This window comes from Electrophorus electricus, chromosome 5 (assembly GCF_013358815.1).
Source record: "Electrophorus electricus isolate fEleEle1 chromosome 5, fEleEle1.pri, whole genome shotgun sequence".
In the NCBI taxonomy this organism is placed as follows: domain Eukaryota; kingdom Metazoa; phylum Chordata; class Actinopteri; order Gymnotiformes; family Gymnotidae; genus Electrophorus; species Electrophorus electricus.
The window spans coordinates 937,501-957,500 of record NC_049539.1 but is presented as its reverse complement, the minus strand read 5'-3'; the positions used below and the strand labels follow the sequence as shown (position 1 = coordinate 957,500).

Genomic DNA, 20,000 nt, shown 5'->3' with positions numbered 1-20,000 from the left:
TATTCTTCCTGCAAACATCAAATCGTATAAAAACAAGTCAAAAATGAAATTACCACGAAAAACAAACAAACAAATAAATAAATAATGGGAAAAAAATACACCACCACGCCAGTCACATTAATAATATAACAAAGGACGCTGTTGCAGACATGGAGGAGTTTTAGCATCACACGAATGACTAAAGTGTTTTCTCTTTCACATGGACACACGAGCGGTCGTAGTCCTCCACCTGAGCTTGACCACTACGCGTTTACACCAGATCCTACACTGATAAGGTGCCATGTACACAAACAATCGCAATGTTCATAGACCATTTTAAAACTTGTCATGGGGACTTCCAGACTGTGAGCTGCACATTTTCAGCCTCTGGTTTCATTATTAAGAACTAGAATCAGTGAACTAACGACAGAATGTGTAATAGTGGATTGTGGGTAATTCCCAACCGGCCCCCACCACTCTACTACCATACCTGACCCTCCCTGACCTCTCAGCTAGCACACCTGAGCCACACTCACTGCTCTACTACATGTCTAGAGCAGCACACATGTTTCAACCTGGTGTCATTGTCTGACTACAGACTCAGACATGTTTCAACCTGGTGTCATTGTCTGACTACAGACTCAGACATGTTTCAACCTGGTGTCATTGTCTGACCACAGACTCAGACAGGTTTCAACCTGGTGTCATTGTCTGACCACAGACTCAGACAGGTTCCAACCTGGTGTCATTGTCTGACTACAGACTCAGACATGTTCCAACCTGGTGTCATTGTCTGACTACAGACTCAGACATGTTCCAACCTGGTGTCATTGTCTGACTACAGACTCAGACATGTTTCAACCTGGTGTCATTGTCTGACTACAGACTCAGACATGTTTCAACCTGGTGTCATTGTCTGACTACAGACTCAGACATGTTTCAACCTGGTGTCATTGTCTGACTACAGACTCAGACATGTTTCAACCTGGTGTCATTGTCTGACCACAGACTCAGACAGGTTTCAACCTGGTGTCATTGTCTGACCACAGACTCAGACATGTTCCAACCTGGTGTCATTGTCTGACTACAGACTCAGACATGTTCCAACCTGGTGTCATTGTCTGACTACAGACTCAGACATGTTCCAACCTGGTGTCATTGTCTGACTACAGACTCAGACATGTTCCAACCTGGTGTCATTGTCTGACTACAGACTCAGACATGTTCCAACCTGGTGTCATTGTCTGACTACAGACTCAGACATGTTCCAACCTGGTGTCATTGTCTGACTACAGACTCAGACATGTTCCAACCTGGTGTCATTGTCTGACTACAGACTCAGACATGTTCCAACCTGGTGTCATTGTCTGACTACAGACTCAGACATGTTTCAACCTGGTGTCATTGTCTGACTACAGACTCAGACATGTTTCAACCTGGTGTCATTGTCTGACTACAGACTCAGACATGTTTCAACCTGGTGTCATTGTCTGACTACAGACTCAGACATGTTTCAACCTGGTGTCATTGTCTGACTACAGACTCAGACATGTTCCAACCTGGTGTCATTGTCTGACTACAGACTCAGACATGTTCCAACCTGGTGTCATTGTCTGACTACAGACTCAGACATGTTCCAACCTGGTGTCATTGTCTGACTACAGACTCAGACATGTTTCAACCTGGTGTCATTGTCTGACTACAGACTCAGACATGTTTCAACCTGGTGTCATTGTCTGACTACAGACTCAGAAAGCAGTCAAATGAAAGGAACTAAAATGACAATTCTGCCATACCAGTGTTACAGAACAGGAGTATCAGCACTGCTGAGATGTTACAAAGCCCGTAAAAGCAAACACGACTGGATGGATCTGAATCAACCATCCATTTGTCAAAAATCAAGAACTATGGGAAGACAAACACAGACAGAGAACAAGGCAACCGTGGAGATGGAACATGAGGCAGATATAAAAGTTGGCTCTTCACACACACACCACACACACACACACACACACATATACACACACACACCACACACACATACACCACACACACCACACACCACACACACACACACACACACACACACACACACACACACACACACACACACACACACACACACACACACACACACACACACACACATACACACACATACACACACACACAGTTCCAGTCTCATGAAGGTACCCATGAACTGCATGCTGTTAGTATCATGGCAGCTCATTTTCACTCTACTAATTTAACCAATAACAGACTTTCAAATGAGGCTCCATCCTCTACCATGACTAATACTACACTCACGGTTCCTTCTCCAAAAACAAAGCTTACATGTTTTACAACACAGGGAAAACATCTTCTCTTTGACTTTATAGATAAAACAATAATAATTTTCAAATAGTGATATCACAGAAAGCTGCAATAGGTAATAATAATCCCTGTAATTAATCTGTTTTATTGTGTCCTGACCATTCTCAGATGTTCCAAATGAGGGTCTTACCATGTGATTCAGTAACATGACCCAATACACATAAATAAATTTAGTAAAAATAATGAAAGCTGATCTTTAAAACACATATATTAAACCACATTACAAAACATAATGCAGTATCAATATATGGAAATATAAATGCCATGAAAGTGTTTTGTTCATATGGTTTGGTTGTTTAACAGGGAAGTGTTACTGAGTGTGTTGAATCTCTCAAAACTAATGCATCTAAACTTGCTGCAGAGACACAAAATCCTTTGTTGCCTGCAAACACCTTGTTTTAAATGGCTGGATGCCAATTTGCACCTGGCAGAATGTTTCAAATCCAAGTCTTACTGACAGCATTATTTGTAGAAAGACCACGTGCGTAACTAACGGAGAGGATCAGATACTTGGCCAGTTCTGAGATTACACGCTACTGAACTCCCACACAAGCCCCAACACTAACCTTCACTACATTTACTATGACATTACACCGGGAGACAACACACAACCTACGTACAGCATCCTGTTTAGAGACAAAGACCCCTGGAGCACCGGTCACGAGGAAAGTGGGCGCAATGTCGACACTCCCTTTAGCCTGATGGACAAATTAGGTGACTCGTCTAATAGAGTAGAGGGAAAGAAGCTGAGCGAGAGAGAGAGAGAGAGAGAGAGAGAGAGAGAGAGACGGGCAGAGAGAGAGAGAGACGGGCAGAGAGAGAGAGAAAGAGAGAGATAAGCAGAGAGAGAGAGAGACAGGCAGAGAGAGAGAGAGAGACAGGCAGAGAGAGAGAGAGAGACAGGCAGAGAGAGAGAGAGAAACCACATTTAAATTGTACATGGTATAGCTATGTAGATTGTACATGCCAATAAAGCTATGTAGAATTGAACTGAGAAAGACAGGTTGAGGAAGGTACTAGCCTTGCTCCAGAAGCTGTGGTCTGTGTGGGGGGGTCCACTCATGATTAATGTCTCACGATGTCTGGCTAACGACTCTCTGTAAATGTACGTATGATTGGTTCATCTAGAGTTGGATTCTCTCCATCTCCAGCGTGTCTGTATTATATCACAGCGTGGGCTGTGCATCACGGCAGTGTCAGCTTTTCTCCTTCCCAAACGTCCTCCCCGTTACGCAGCGGTCAGAGGAAGCCCAGTGCGCACAGCTCGGGAAAGACAGCGCAGCTCTAGGTTTGTCCAAAGACAAAGCAGTACCAGGCCCAGCAGACTCTCACTCAGGTGATCTGGGTGAAACTGCGCAGGTTACAGTACAAGCTGTTGGCTCCTGTCGTTTCAGACTCGACTAAAGTTGTTTTAGCTACTTTCGTCTTTCGTGCCTCATCACTTAATCCATTTTTGATTAATTTTGTTTGACAATACCGTTAAAACTCAATGGATTTGTTTTAGCAGTTTTTATTCTTTTCACCTATTTTGTGTATAAAAGTGATTCATAAATGTTTTTTGAATGTAATTGTTTTAAAGTGGTGGTCCAACATGATCCAACATGATCTACCTAGTGGAAGGCAGAGCTGGGCATTCTGCTCTGGAATTTATCCATGCGAGTCTGATTAGGCATCGTGTGTTGCACATAAACCAAGGCACTAATCTGTAGCTACAATAAAAGCGACAGTTTTGTGATGGCCTTTTCCTTAACCTTTACGATGACACTGTCAAACTATAAAACTATATTTAGGTCAACAGTAAAGAGCAATTCCATGACTGGGGAAGTAGAGGGATTGTTAGGGTCTATCCTGTTCACCTGTTTGACTGTCTCTTTCATCAGAGGCATTCATTGTGTGTGTGTGTGTGTGTGTGTGTGTGTGTGTGTGTGTGTGTGTGCCGGGGGGGTGCGTATGTTTTCCATCCACTGCATCACTAAAGCTTTATGGCAGACTGGCATTAGAGAAATTATACTGTTGTCAAGGGAGAATACAGTAAGGTCTGAGCGATCTCTCTCTCACACACACACACACACACACACACACATACACACACACACACACTTCCCCTCTCTCTCTTATGCACTATACAATTAAGCTATACATTGAGCTACTGTCCATAGTGCTGCCTAATTTAAACTGTATTTATATGTTAGCATGTGAAAAATTCAGAGAATGAGAGTGAAACCAGGAAAACAAGGACTGGCATGACCGGGCACTGCGTCCTCCTGCCTCTCTGCTCATGCACATTACTGAATCATTTAAGCCACAATATGTTAATATCAATCCTGCAGAAAGGAAAAACAAACAAACACTTCAGCTTCTAAACTTTCAGCCATGAAATGAACACCTTGGTCATGGGAAGGCAGTTTGGTCATGGGAACTGTTTAGCCTGAAGCAGTCTTCCTTTAAGAACAACTTGGATCTATGACACACAAACACTGAACAGAGATTTATTTACATTTATCCAAAGAAACTGAACACAATTCTTGTAATGGAGGGTTAAGGGATTTGCTCAGGGGCCCAACAGTAGCAACAATGGGGCTTGAACCAGCAACCATCTGACTCCAAGTCAAGTACCTCCTAACTGGGAGAAATCTCCCAGAGGGGATTAAACAAAGCCAATCACAACAACAGACACAACCACTCAGCCTCTCAGGCTACTAACCTCAACGCTGGAGCCAACATGAGTGATAGGTTCTCTGACCAATTAAAAATAGCTTAAAAATAGCTTAAAAATTAGCTGTCTGATACTGAGGAAAAGGCCTACCTGTGTTACAGCTAAAGTGCGCCCAAAAACTAGGATTTAGACGGAGGAACAAGGTCACCCTGCAGTTGTTTGGGAGAGAAGCTCACCAGCGCCCCCTATCAATGGAGTATCCTGCCATCTGCAGAGTGATGTGGCGAGTAACACAGTGATGGGTTCTAAATCACATGACCTTTGAATCCCATGACATCTGGGACTAGTGTGCCTGTCACAGAACAAGGCCTAAACCTAAACCCTAAAGTTAGACTGCGTAAATACACTAGTAAAGTGACGGGCGCAGGGATAAATAATAAAAAATAAATAAACATCATTGTAAACACAGCAATAGCATATATGATAGATATGATGTACAATGATGATGGTTAAATTGCATATGTTGGGTATAGAACATTTGGGGAAATATTTAAAGTAAGAAGGCTCATAAATTGGTTTGTTTGCAATGGCAAACTACAAAATATTAGCAAAAAAGTGATGCCAACGTTGTTTATAAAAATGTGACTGCTGCCAGGACACCAGAAAGCATCAGCACCAAAACCTGACTCACACAAGGAGAAGCCTTCAGCTTCTGCCCTGGGCAGTGGTAGTTCAGTGGTTAAGATACTTGACTAGTAATCAGAAAATTGGCAGTTCAAGCCCCACTACTGCCTAACTGCCACTGTTGGTCCTCTGAGCAAAACCCTTAACCCTCAATTACACTGATAATTGTAGGTCACTTTGGATAAAAGTGTCAGCTAAATACTCTAAATGTAATGGATCTGTGGAGTTTTCTGCCTTCTTTAAACTATAATACCCCTCATATGCTTATTCTAAACCTCACAGTTTATCTTCAACAATCCTAACACCTGCCCTTTGGACCACATCACTTCCGCATTGATCCAATCGATATTCCTCCCCTTGATCACTTCTATCAGGAATGATTCCCCGTCATCTGGTCAAGTACTGAGAGCCTTCAGAACAACAGAGGTCATTCATACACTTCCTGTAGAAACCCGCACTTGACACCTCAGCCATCTGCAACAACTGACAGGTATCACCTCTGTCTTTTCTTCCTGAAATTCTTCTTTTCTTCCTGAAATTCAATGTTTTGTTTTCAATTAGCTGTCTTGTCTTTCTTACATAGAACAAACTACGGGATCTTAACCAGACTGGGTTGGAAGCGGCGCGCCTCACAGAAACTGAACTTGTAGATGTTATTGAGATGACACATGCAGCTAGATGGTTCCACCTGTTCTTGATCTCTTAGCAGCCTTTGACATGGTCAACCAAAAAAACGTCCTCAAAAGCCTTGGCAGAGTTTGGTGACGGTACCTTGAGGGCTGCTCATATTACGGGGCTCCATATCTACTCCATACGGACTCTCCACTGGTGTCCTACAAGGTTCCGTGCTCGGTCCTCTCCTGTTATCCCCTTCTACACCTGCTCTCTTAGTGAGGTTCTATCCTTGCACAGTTTCTCATACCACTGCAATACTGATGATGCTCAACAGATTTTCTCCTTTCCAACTTCCAACACTCAAGTTTCTGCTGGTATCCCAGCAAGCCTAGCAGACAAATGGACACTCATTTGAAGCCAAATCCCAGCAAGATGGGCAGTGGTATCTCAGGGGTACCCACTGCTGCCCAGCTGCCATTACTGGGCCCCTGAGTGAGTAGATGTTTATAGCTAAAGAGGTCTGTCCAAGTCATGACTCTTGGATCACTCCAGCTGACAAGGCACCGGCTTTCATTCTCACCTGATATTGCTACCTTCACTTTCTACAATATCAGGAAAATCTCTCCATTTCTCTCCATGGACGCTACCCAGGTACTCGTTCAGTCTCTTGTAATCTCCAGACTGGACTTCTGAAACATGATCCTGGCAGATGCTCCCCTCTGTGCAACTCAGCTAGAATTTGGCTGTATTTTCAACCTTCTGTAGTTCTTCAATGTCACCCACCTGCTGAGTTGCCTCCACCAGTTCACCTTAAATTTAAAAGACTGACACTTAACTACAAAGCCACAACTAGACCAGCTCCCGTGTACCTAAAACCTCTAATCAAATCTCGGGCTGCTCCACACCGCCTTTGAGCCTCCAACACCAACATCCCTGAAGACACGAGAAGACACACATCACGACTGAGTCCTGCACCCAGGTGTTGGAATGAACTTCCCCTGGCTGTCCATACAGCTGAGTCACTGGCTATCTTCAAATGAAGATACCTCTTCATGGTATCATTAAGTACTTAAAATGCACTTAAATGAATGAATATGAATAAATAAAACCAATCCTGTTTCCTTTACTATTCTAGCCAGGGCTTATCCTGATAGTATTCTTAACACTGACCTCTCTATTTTCACACGAAGTTGTGTATTTGACAGAGACTACAAAACACTTCTGTAAGTTATTCTGGACAAAGGCATCTGCCAAAGTTGTAACAGGACAAAAGAGACATGCAACATTCATCCCTGTAATGAACAAATATCGCACTCAACTTTATACATGATCAGGAGATCCAGAAATACTGTTCAGATTTACCATTTCAAACAGATGCAAGTTGAGGAGGTTTCCCCATTCAATACCGTCGTCAACGTTCAGGTGAACTCAGGTGAGATCAAGCATGACTAGTAATCACGTACATAAGATGTGTTTGAACTTTCATGATGTGTTTCGTGTTAACTCTACAGTTTAATACCTATAACTGTTTGTTTAATAAATACTTTTCATGAAGCAGGAAAAGGGTTTGTTTCACAATCTAACATACAACAACATATTTCCACTCTTCTGCCGCGTATGGGATTGTGGCTGCCGGAAGGTCAAAGGCCAAGCATGCACGTCCGCACGCATGTCCACATGCAGTGTTCTGTCACTTCTTTAAAACACCTCATTGTCTTTCACATCTTCTAAACTTGAGAAGCTCCTGCATTATTCACATGCTCCTGACGTCACCTCAACAATCGCTCCTATAATCATTAAGGCTCTCAAAGCCCAGGAGAGCATCAACAGTGCTCAATACTCCAATTGTCTGCATCCAGTGGTGAAAGTAATAGTTTCTGTAATAAATGTACCATTAGAGAAGACAGCGTAGTCAGTCAACGCGCACTAAACGGCTCCACGCCATCTTAGGGCAGGCACAGAGCGAGCTGGCGTAACACAGCAGGACTTCACAGGTCACAAGCACTCACTCACCTTTTCTTTTCTTTGCAGTTGAAAATGTAAATCTCTTCTGCACGTTAATCCATGTATGCTTTAAGAGCGGGTAATTAAACAGACATGGAATGTGGGTCAACAGCACCGATACCGTTACGCTTTCATCAGAATGACGCGTCTTCACTGATCTACTTGTGAGAGAGTGGAATATAGTCTCTGAAGATTTCACGCATTAATATCTGCTTGAATGTAGTGGGATAAGAGGAGTTAATGTTACTAGCAGCAATAGCTGAGATATAAGGGAGGATAATGTGTGTGTGTGTGTGTGTCTGAGTGAGGGTGTGTGTGTGTGTGTGTGGGTGTGTGTGTGTGGGTGTGTGTATAGAGTGTGTGTGTGTGTGTGTGTGTGTGTGTGTGTGTGTGTGTGTGAGTGAGTGAGTGTGTGTGTGAGTGTGTGTGTGAGTGTGTGTAGAGTGTGTGTGTGTGAGTGTGTGTAGAGTGTGTGAGTGAGTGTGTGTGTGTGTGTGTGTGTGTGTGTGTGTGTGTGGGTGTGTGTATAGAGTGTGTGTGTGTGTGTGTGTGTGTGTGTGTGTGTGAGTGAGTGAGTGAGTGTGTGTGTGTGTGAGTGTGTGTGTGAGTGTGTGTAGAGTGTGTGAGTGAGGGTGTGTGTGTGTGTGTGTGTGTGTGTAGAGTGTGTGAGTGTAGAGTGTGTGTGTGTAGAGTGTGTGAGTGTAGAGTGTGTGAGTGAGTGAGTGTGTGTGTGTGTGTGTGAGTGGAGGAGCGAGGTGGGGAGGGAGGTACCCAGAGAGTCAGACCCAGACAGATTCAGAGTTAGAAGGAGAGAGATGGGAGGGGCTCAGAGGAAAGCCATAAGCTAAGCCTGCATCTGAAGTCATTGGCTGATTATTGATCTGTAAATCCAAGACAACAACAACAAAAAAGAATGCTAGTGAGTGAGCTAGCCCTGCCAATGTGGTCTGCTCCAGCGGCCTGACGTCCCAGAGCTCACGTTTCGCCTGTGCTTGAAATAGCAAACGCTTATTCATCACAAATATGTGGAATATTCTGGAAATTTGAAGTCTTCCGTTAAGTAAGAAAAACAAATAAAGCACAGCAGTGCTACAGCGCTGCAAATGGCATCGATGATAACAGGATAAAGTGATGATGGATGAATTATTCAGATCGCACCAACGTTCCTGATATATGAGGGGTGTCGGTGATGCGAAACTGTACTATATTACATTTTAAACACAGAAGTGAGTGAAATAAGGAAATGTCAGAGGTGGACAGTCTGTGGGTTGAAAGGGCAGCATGTCTGCATGAGAAGGTCAGTTAATGTCATGAGTGCTGAGATGGAAACTCACCATAACAGTTTGTAAATTTTAAAAAAATATAAAAAGAAACATTTATTGTCCAATAAAGGGCAAATAGCTTAGTGACCAATCGGGTGTAGCACAGATACTGAAATGTACTTTTTCTCCTAATTACATCTCATAGAAGCAAAATCTAGTAAATATATGTTAAACGTCCACATTTTCTCCTCTCTCATCTCAGCCTGCTTTGACCTTTACAGAATATTCACACACTAATATATTCAAACAGGGGTCGCTGGCATCAGCCATGTGCTTCACCTACCTACACGGAACCACTTAACAAACGATGCATTCAATATGATATACAGTGGCAAAATTTTTAAACCTTTTATTCCACCAAACATCTGCCTTTTTTGTTTGTTTTTAGGGGTAAAACATCCGTGTTCAGCATATATAGCTGAGAAAGTGGCCATCTGTTTTCACAAAGGATGAAAATTGTCTCATTAGCCTACACCTGCAGTCCCGACAGTAAACAACATAATATTCCATTGGCCCAGTTAGTACAATCACACAGTCCTTAACACGGCCCTGTGCCAAACTGATATGACAATTATATCATGACCCTAGAACACAAACCACCTGTGCATATCAAGGTCCCACAAACGCCATTTTGCCGTCGCCGATTTGAAAGCCTCGCAGTTCGTAAACACACCACTGACAGGTCAGAACTCAGGCGGCATACAGTTTACATGCTTTGAACGCAGAAAGCTGTGCAGTTGCTCTTAGTAGTGGGCGCAAACACTGTAGCAACGACGTATCACTGCATTATGAGACAAACCATGACGGTAGTGGCCAGGGGAGTTCATTGACACGAACGGCCAGCAGTGACAGTTCTGTTCAGTCACCTCAGGTCACCTGATAGCCTCCAGATCACCACGGACGGGCACTGGTGCCAAGGGACCAGACGCGAGTGTACAAAGAAAACTACGGCGGTGGAGGTTTGTCATCGCAGAGCCGTACACTGCCTGTGGTCTGCTAGTGTCGGTTCACTTTACACTCTTGTGGAACAGCAACAAAAGAATAATGATAATTAGAAAGAATTTGGAAAAAGGCTGCTGTGCTTGTGTTTAGCAGGTAGGTTGCCGAAACCAAATCTGTCAGTTGTGTCCAACTCCCACAGACATGCCACATACGAGTTCCCAGCTGCTGCCCCCTTTAACAGCCCCGGTTAGAGCAGCTGTAGGGTGCAGGGCTATTGGGGTACTGCTGGGGCTGCTAAACGCCCCGAGCCCGCTGCACAGCGCCGGCACTCACCCCCAGCTTCCGGCTGCGGGTCCTCACGTAGCCCTGCTTCACGATGTCGTTGAAGGCGGACGCCATCGGGCCGGCGGTCTCGCGCGTCTCGTCTCTGTCTGCTGCTGCAGGCGCCTCGGAACTCAGCGCCACATTCGCGCGCCCGGCACGAGCGCTTCGCTCCGCCTGGATGGGGAGCTCGCGCGCCGGTCAGCTGATTTCCGGGAGCGCACCATCCGTGCTGCACGAGAGGGGTGCGCGTGCCTGCCTGCCCATCGCTCATAGCGCATGTGCAGTCAGCAGAGTCCGTATGACTCCGTACAGCGCCACCAAGGCGTGCTACCATTTCATCTGCTTCATCTGTAGAAGAGCATCAATAAAACGTGTTTAGAAGCAAACACACACCGCTGGTTAACAAGGCGTGAGTTCCGCTAAATACCAGTGCAGCTGACCCTGGCTCTGGTGCCGGTGGGATAAGCAGACACAGCAGATGTCTGTACCTGGGAGATACTTGTGTCCAAACACCTCGGGAATGTGGAGCAGTAAAATAAGTTCGACAGCTTTGGACAGCCTGTCATATGATTTGTAAGGCTGTGTGGTGACATCGGTTGTAAAATAGTGCTGTATAAGATTGATTGATTGATTGATTGATTGATTGATGTAATCCATGTTCTGGGAAACACACATAAGACCTCTCAGTTCACAGCCACTCTACAAATGCTCTAATGTGTTTTCAGTTGTGACGCCAGTGCCGTACTTGAGCAATGTTTGAGAGAGAGGACTGTGTGGACAATACTGTTCAATAACTGGACAATAACTATCATCCTAATCCCCTGTAATGTCAGTTTCACTTTATATCAATTAAACTATTTGCTCATTTGGCTTTTCCTTCCAAAAAATCTTTCTGTACAGTGACAACATAACACTAGTGGTTTGTTCATTCCAACACGGGCAACTGGCATTCAGAACCATAACTTTTTATCTGAAAACTATCACAGGATGACAGAAGCTCAGTAACTGCTGTGTCTCTGTGCTTACTCCATGGCTTCTTGGGTCTCAGGAGGATTTCTCAAAATAACAACCAGACTGGGGTTGTGTCATCTCTCCCCAAGGGGGGGGTCTTGAAGTTATGAAGCTGTCGCCGTAATCCCCGTCGTCCGGTGAGCTCGTAAAGCTCATCCCATCACTGTCAGGATGAGAGAGCCAGGGAAGGGTGTGTTTCTTTCTCTGAAGAAGTCATGTTTATTTAAGACTTGATTTAGGGAGAGGGCATATGGCAAGTGGAAACTACTTGTGACAGCTTGGTTTGTTCAAAATTAAATTAAATTAAAATAAAACAAAAAATTGATATGCATTACATTTTGAAGTTGTAGCTGACTGCTTTAATTCAGCGCAGGAAATGGGGTCATCATTAACACGTTAACGTGTGCAGCGAGAGAAAGCAGAACCAAGCATGGAGACGAGGAATACAACGAAATGTAAACATGGAGAACAAGTCCAACATACATGAGCCAAGATGGGAGCGGGAACGTGAACAGGAACGGGAACAAGAACAGGAACTGGAGCAGGGATGCAAGCACGGATGGCAGCAAGTCACAGCAGCACCTTCGTGGAGGCTGGAGCAGCACTCTCCCCTGGCAGGGACCAGGTGAGCATGGGCTGGCCACAGGAGAACTACACTCAGAGACGCAACTGTCCCCTCTGGAGGCTGGAGCAGCACTCTCCCCTGGCAGGGACCAGGTGAGCATGGGCTGGCCACAGGAGAACTACACTCAGAGACGCAACTGTCCCCTCTGGAGGCTGGAGCAGCACTCTCCCCTGGCAGGGACCAGGTGAGCATGGGCTGGCCACAGGAGAACTACACTCAGAGACGCAACTGTCCCCTCTGGAGGCTAATGCACCTGGGACCACAGGTGAGCAGAGCCTGAGCTGGCACTGTTCCAGAAGCAGGAGCAGGGATCCCTGCCAGGTATCTGCCAGGGGTTGAAATAGCTATAGCTATATTACTGCTATAAATACACTTGCTAACAGCAGGGAGGTGGTGGATTCTGTGCTTGTAGGGGTGTTCATTCCCTCAGCCCCAGTTCCTGTTATTAGCACCTTTGTGGCCCTCTGGATGTCACTGTTTGATAAATGAATGCAACTCAGTGCACACTCACCTGATTACTCTCAGTAACTGAATTATCACAGAGGAGTTTCATAACTGTTCATAACTGTTATAAATTTGGCTGTTTGACATTTGCCACACTAACTGTTCAGGAATCTTCACATGTAGGCATACACATTGCTGCAGGTGTTAGTCAAGTGAGGATGAACCACAAACTTCAACATCACAGGTACCACACTGATATTATTTCCCAGACCTACAGCTGTTCAAATGGACAAATCATTAATACATTCAAAGTGGGACCTTTTTTATTAATTTGTTGTTTTCCTCAGGAGCTGTTAGTGTTGCACTCACACAGACTCTGCACTCCCCTGCCTTACTGTGTTATGATATTAACAATCAGATAAACGTCAAAATGAATTTCAGTGAGAATCAACTCAGATTAAATGTCAGTGCTTATACCAATATACACACATAGAAAAGTGTGTGTGTGTGTGTGTGTGTGTGTGTGTGTGTGTGTGTGTGCGCATAAACCTGCATATATTACTTGTTTTTGCAGTAAGGGTCACACCCTCTACAGGTGCACTGTGTCTGGCAATTGTTATTTACTGCTAACAAATCCAATGGGTGAGCTGATGAACAGAATCTCTGTCTTCCTCTTTTTGCATTTAATAAAGTTTGCATATCTCCTCTCAAAGAAAAGGAAATATTTGTTAGAGAAACACAAGGGGTAACAATAAAGAATCTGGAATAGAAAGAAGTTAGAATAGAAATGATCTAAAATGAAATTAATTGAATTTGCTTTACAATATGAAATATACTGGCACATGCTTTGCAATGTCCTCCCTCTTCAAATATTAATGTTTAAAATATTACAAATCTAAAGACTTCAGTAACATCTGATTTATATGACCACACTCTAAACAATTAGAAGATTTACTGTGTTGTACTGTGATTCAGAATTACTTCATAGTCAGATGACTTTCACATATACAGGTTTTCCCCTGGTAAATGACATTAACCATTAAACATAATGATAAAGTTAAAAAACCATAAAGTAACTTTTTTGCAAGGGATAAGATTTACAAGAACCAGACTATATAAGAAATGTTAAAATAGAAAATATACATAAAACAAAATAAAATTCTGATCTGATCTGAATTGATCTTTTCAAATCATTAATGACCACAAGAAAGCCCCGTGAGTAGGTGAGTAGATACCGATAAAAGTACATATCGACTATTCAATTAGACAAAACGTGCTGTGTGAGTAATCCACGTGGGAACCACTTGGGAACACAACTGGCCTAAACTGGGAGACACTTTCACAAATTGCTTTCAGATGTTAAAAACTGATTGTATTGTTTTAAAGTACCCTGGACATTTGGAGTCCGACAAACAAGTGCGTTGTCCCAATTTGACCAAACTTGTCCAAAAGAGGGTGCCGTTTCGCTTTTGGTCTCCAGCCTGGGGATTGTTGCTACTGTCTATTAGTGCTGTTTTCACCAGAACAGCTTTGATGGGCATAAACACGCAGTTCCCATAGTTAAAGCATCTGTTGGACTGACTTGTCATTTTTAGGGCAAGTTTAGGAGCCACCGACATGTCCTCACTATTCCACCGAGGAAATCTTGGTTCGATGGCAGAAATTCCAGACATTACTAAGTCTAAACTGTTTAGAAATATAAATGTAACTAGTATAAGATTTAATTTTACAAGGTGAGCGCAGAGGTATCTATTTATGCATGTAATCTGATGGGTTTAATGTAAAGACTGCACACTCAGTCGCGGTGTCCATGAGCTGCTTTGGCTGAAGAACGTGCGGCCAGCTCTTCCAACTAAGCAGCACAAAGCTGCTCTTTTACCTCGAGCTTGCTGAGGCTTATGTTTGGAAAAACATGGAAAAAGAGCCCAAATGAAGGCAGTCTGTAAACCCAAAAAGGTCAGGGATGATGTGGGATGAGACGAGACAAGACGTGGGATGAGACGAGACGTGGGATGAGATGAGATGAGACGTGGGATGAGATGTAGGATAGGATGGCCTGACCCCGATATGGATATCGAGGCTACTGTGGACATAACTCTGTGTGTGTGTGTGTGTGTGTGTGTGTGTTGTCAGCGTGACATGAAGGAAAAAAGACCTATTCAAAGAGCAGCAATCCTGTGACGAGTCACTTCTTTTCATCATGTGTTCTATATCCTACGGTCTCTGTCCAGGCCTTATTACGGACATCCATAATATTTTATAGAATATGTGTGTGCACTGCGTTGTCTCCCTTGCACTTCATGGAGAGACTTTCCTTGATGTTTGGACCATTTAATCCTGCATTTGAACATGCAGCTGCTCCCGTCTTTGCAGACCACGTTAGATGGTGAATGCTTGTACACGCAACACAGCCATCAGTGACTTACTTCAGCCAAACATGTTGCATCTTAAACATTCATCTTATAATTAAGCTTACTGATTTATACTAACCTACCCTTCAATCAACTTAAAAGCCTTTAGACTATTAGATGGTCTTTGGTGAGTTCAAAATATTTACTTATAGAGGCCTGTACTCAGAGGTTTCGTGGATTCCTCTAATACAGACAAGCACGGCTAAGTTTTGTTCAGTTTTGGGGATATTCTGTCTACTCATTCACCACCACTTAAGGGCACATAATCTAAAATCCACAGAGGGGGTAGATACTCCAGATAACTCTTTAATCGTCTTTACTTCTTCTAGGAAGAAATAAACTTCACGTTTACTTATTCTATGTTTATTTGAAATCAATATGAGATTTTATTTAGATGTTCTGAATTTGGCAGATGCTCTTCTCAATAGCAGCTTACATGCACATCTGTATATACAGTGGTGTGAAAAAGTGTTTGCCCCCTTCCTGATATCTTATTTTTTTGCATGTTTGTCACACTTAAATGTTTCAGATCATCAAACAAATTTAAATATTAGACAAAGATAACACAAGTAAACAAAAAATGCAGTTTTTAAATGAAGGTTTTCATTATTAAGGGGAAAAAAATCCAAACCTACATGGCCCTGTGTGAAAAAGTGATTGCCACCCCTCCCCCACTATTAAAACATAAATTAACTGGTTTAAATTAACATAAATTAACATCTTTGGAAAGCTGAGTTCAATTTCTCTAACCACACCCAGGCCTGATTACTGCCACACCTGTTCTCAATCAAGAAATCACTTAAATAGGACCTGACTGACAAAGTGAAGTAGACCAAAAGAGCCTCAAAAATTAGACACCATGCTGCGATCCAAAGAAATTCAGGAACATACAAAGTAACTGAGATCTGTCAGTCTGGAGAGGGTTATAAAGCCATTTCTAAAGCTTTGGGACTCCAGCGAACCACAGTGAAAGCCATTATCCTCAAATGGCGAAAACATGGAACAATACTGAGCCTTCCCAGGAGGGGCTGGCCAACCAAAATTACCTCAAGAGCGCAGCGACGCCTCATGCAAAAGTTCACAAAAGACCCCACAACAACATCCAAAGAACTGCAGGCCTCACTTGTCTCAGTTAAGGTCAGTGTTCATGACTCCACCATAAGAAAGAGACGGGCAAAAATGGTCTGCATGGCAGAGTTCCAAGACAAAAACCACTGCTGAGCAAAAAGAACACAAAGGCTCATCTCAGTTTTGCCAAAAAACATCTTGATGGTCCCCAAGACTTTTGGGAAAATACTCTGTGGACTGACGAGACAAAAGTTGAACTTTTTGGAAGGTGTATGTCCCATTACATCTGGCATAAAAGTAACACAGCATTTCAGAAAAGGAACATCATACCAACAGTAAAATGTGGTGGTGGTAGAGTGATGGTCTGGGGTTGTTTTGTTGCTTCAGGGCCTGGAAGACTTGCTGTGGTAAATGAAACCATGAATTCTGCTGTCTTCCAAAAAATCCTGAAGGAGAATGTCCAGCCATCGGTTCGTGACCTCAAGCTGAAGCGCAGTTGGGTTCTGCAGCAGGACGATGATCCAAAACACACCAGCAAGTCCACCTCTGAATGGCTTAAGAAAAACAAAATGAAGACTTTGGAGTGGCTTAGTCAAAGTCCTGACCTGAATCCGATTGGGATGCTGTGACATGACCTTAAAAAGGTGGTTCATGCTGTAAAACCCTCCAATGTGGCTGAATTACAACAATTCTGCAAAGATGAGTGGGCCAGACTTCCTCCACAGCGCTGTAAAAGACTCATTGCCAGTTATCGCAAACACTTGATTGCAGTTGTTGCTGCTAAGGGAGGCCCAACCAGTTATTAGGTTTGGGGGGCAATGTAGGTTTGGATTTTTTTTTTCCCTTAATAATAAAAACCTTCATTTAAAAACTGCATTTTGTGTTTACTTGTTATCTCTGCCTAATATTTAAATTTGAGTGTGACAAACATGCAAAAAAAAAAAAGATGTCAGGAAGGGGGCAAACACTTTTTCACGCCACTGTATGGAACACTGTGGTTTCACTGGGAGTTGAACCCATAACCTTGGTGTTCCTGACATCTTGGTCCACTTGCTCTACTAGATTTACTTATCATCTATTTATTTCAGCCAAGTGTGAAAGCAGGATGGATCAGTTAAACCTGTTATCTGTGATCAGACCCTTTACATCCCATTATTCAGTCATGGAAAGGCTTAATGTTATGTTTGGAATAAATAAATCTAGACCAGGCCTAGCAAGGTCAAAGGGGCAGATACTAAGAACCAGGGCAATGCAAAACGCAGTGCCAAAGCCACCAGGGTGAAAAAGAGCAACAGAGAAAGACAAAAGACAAGAGCCAAAACAATCCAGGCCAAGACACACTAAACAGGAATGAAACCCTAGCAAGAGGAAAAGGCTTCAAAACACACGGAGGGTTCTGTGAACGAGGAGTTTAAGTCTGTGATAATAGTCCAGACTAATAGTGCAATGGCCTGTGGTTTAGTGAATGAGTTTCACATTACATACATTCACATTATATACTTCACTGTTGTGCACAAATAAAAATAAGGTATCTATAGTCCAACACAGACTGAACAGCTCTAAGATAAAGTACATTACCAGTACAGTAACTGTAATGTAAAAGTACATTAACGCTTGTGTAATTATTCACACATTCTCTGTGGCTTCAAAGTTCAGCCTTGTTAAAGTTATAGCAGCAGTGTTGGTTATGCCAGTACCGGTTGAGTGGTTGTTTGCAGTCTTATTCCCTCGTGTTACTCTTCTTCTGGCCTAACAGGAAGTGAACGTGCTGAGGTTCCTGTTCCAGGATGACTTTGGTGTTTGTGTCTGAGGAGTTCAGAATTCTGCATCTGACTAGTACACTTTGTGACACATTTGTTTTAGTTGAATAATGTACCCGAATAATGTGTATCTTAAAATGTTTTGCTTTTATACAAATTTATAACAGTATAACATCAGTTTGAAAGCAATGCCAGTTAATTTTGGTTTGAACGTAAAAACGTGTGTGAGTGTGGGGGTCTAGTCACTCTGGCCTTCGAATCTGAAGTGACTGATGAAATCCCACATACTGGAGAGTCATGTTCATGTTAAATGGACATTATACAAACAAACACGACTACTGTGTTCAGATGTTGAGGACTGAATACTGTTTTAAGTAGTTTGAGTCAGATGGTGGCAAATTGTCACCCAGGAGGTATACAATTACAGTCGTCCAGTGTGATATCTCTGGAAAAGCATTTTAAATAAAAACATGTATAGTTCCGGTATTCATAACAAGAAGCACTTCATACTTCCGGTATTCATAACAAGATGAATATTTGGGGGGTATTATTAAACAATCCTTCTGACATAGTGAGTTTTCCTCTTGTACAGGAGTGCATGAGGAAACACTAAAGAGACACTATTGTCTTTTGGGAGAAGTACGAGAAATGTGAGACATCGCCTGATCTTTTTATGTGAGAAACATGAGACACAATACCTGCTCTTTCCATGTAAAAAATGTGAGACATCACCTGCTCTTTCCATGTGAGAAACGTGAGACAACACCTGCTCTTTCCATGTGAGAAATGTGAGACATCACCTGCTCTTTCCATGTGAGAAACATGAGACAACACCTGCTCTTTCCATGTGAGAAATGTGAGACATCACCTGCTCTTTCCATGTGAGAAACGTGAGACAACACCTGCTCTTTCCATGTGAGAAATGTGAGACATCACCTGCTCTTTCCATGTGAGAAACGTGAGACAACACCAGATCTTTCCATGTGAGAAATGTGAGACATCACCTGCTCTTTCCATGTGAGAAACGTGAGACAACACCTGCTCTTTCCATGTGAGAAATGTGAGACATCACCTGCTCTTTCCATGTGAGAAACGTGAGACAACACCTGCTCTTTCCATGTGAGAAATGTGAGACATCACCTGCTCTTTCCATGTGAGATACACGAGACAACACCAGACCTTTCCATGTGAGAAATGTGAGACAACCCCCCGACCTGAAGACTGCATGGTAACCACTGAACCGTGACACCTTTGGCAGAAGTGCAGTGGAAGTTTCATGAAGTTTCATTTCATGACTTGGTGAAGACAAACAGTATTAATTTGAAGCAAGCCAAATGTTTGATGAGACTACATATGTGAGACCTGTGAGATAAGGGATATGTTTTACAACAGACTGCATTCATCCACATCTCTAGTTCACTGGTGTTCACATAGATTCCGACAGATTCTGGAGTGCTGGAGAACTTTTCTGACCTGTACAGAGTCAGATTTCTGGCACAGAACTTTTCTTACTGTGTACCAGTCTTCACAAAGGCTTGAACCCATCTAGGTATGACCCTTTTGGCATTGCAGGTTGCTTGTTTTAGGAAGCTTTGTACATATGGTGCACACCTGAGCCCAACAACTTGTACTGACGTCCAGTCTGAAAATGCTGCATTTGTTTCAGTGCAGCTCCAGTGAATAAATGTCTTTGTTTGGCTTCCACTGCTCAAGCTTCAGCATGTTGTGCTATAAAGCGAATGACGCAGTTCTCTTTATGTTGTATTGCATCATTTCACTCAA

At 43.1% G+C, this 20,000-nt stretch overlaps 1 protein-coding gene across 1 annotated transcript in view; it reads right to left on the bottom strand.

Annotated features, from left to right (window-relative positions):
- dok6 (docking protein 6) overlaps positions 1-11,086 on the bottom strand; it is a 54,683-nt gene extending 43,597 nt beyond the window's left edge. The window contains exon 1 of the mRNA XM_027021402.2: positions 10,909-11,086. Within this exon, the coding sequence (XP_026877203.1) occupies positions 10,909-10,974 (66 nt within the window). The 5' untranslated portion in view covers positions 10,975-11,086. The remainder of the gene's footprint in view (positions 1-10,908) is intronic.
- Between the last annotated feature and the right edge of the window lie 8,914 nt (positions 11,087-20,000).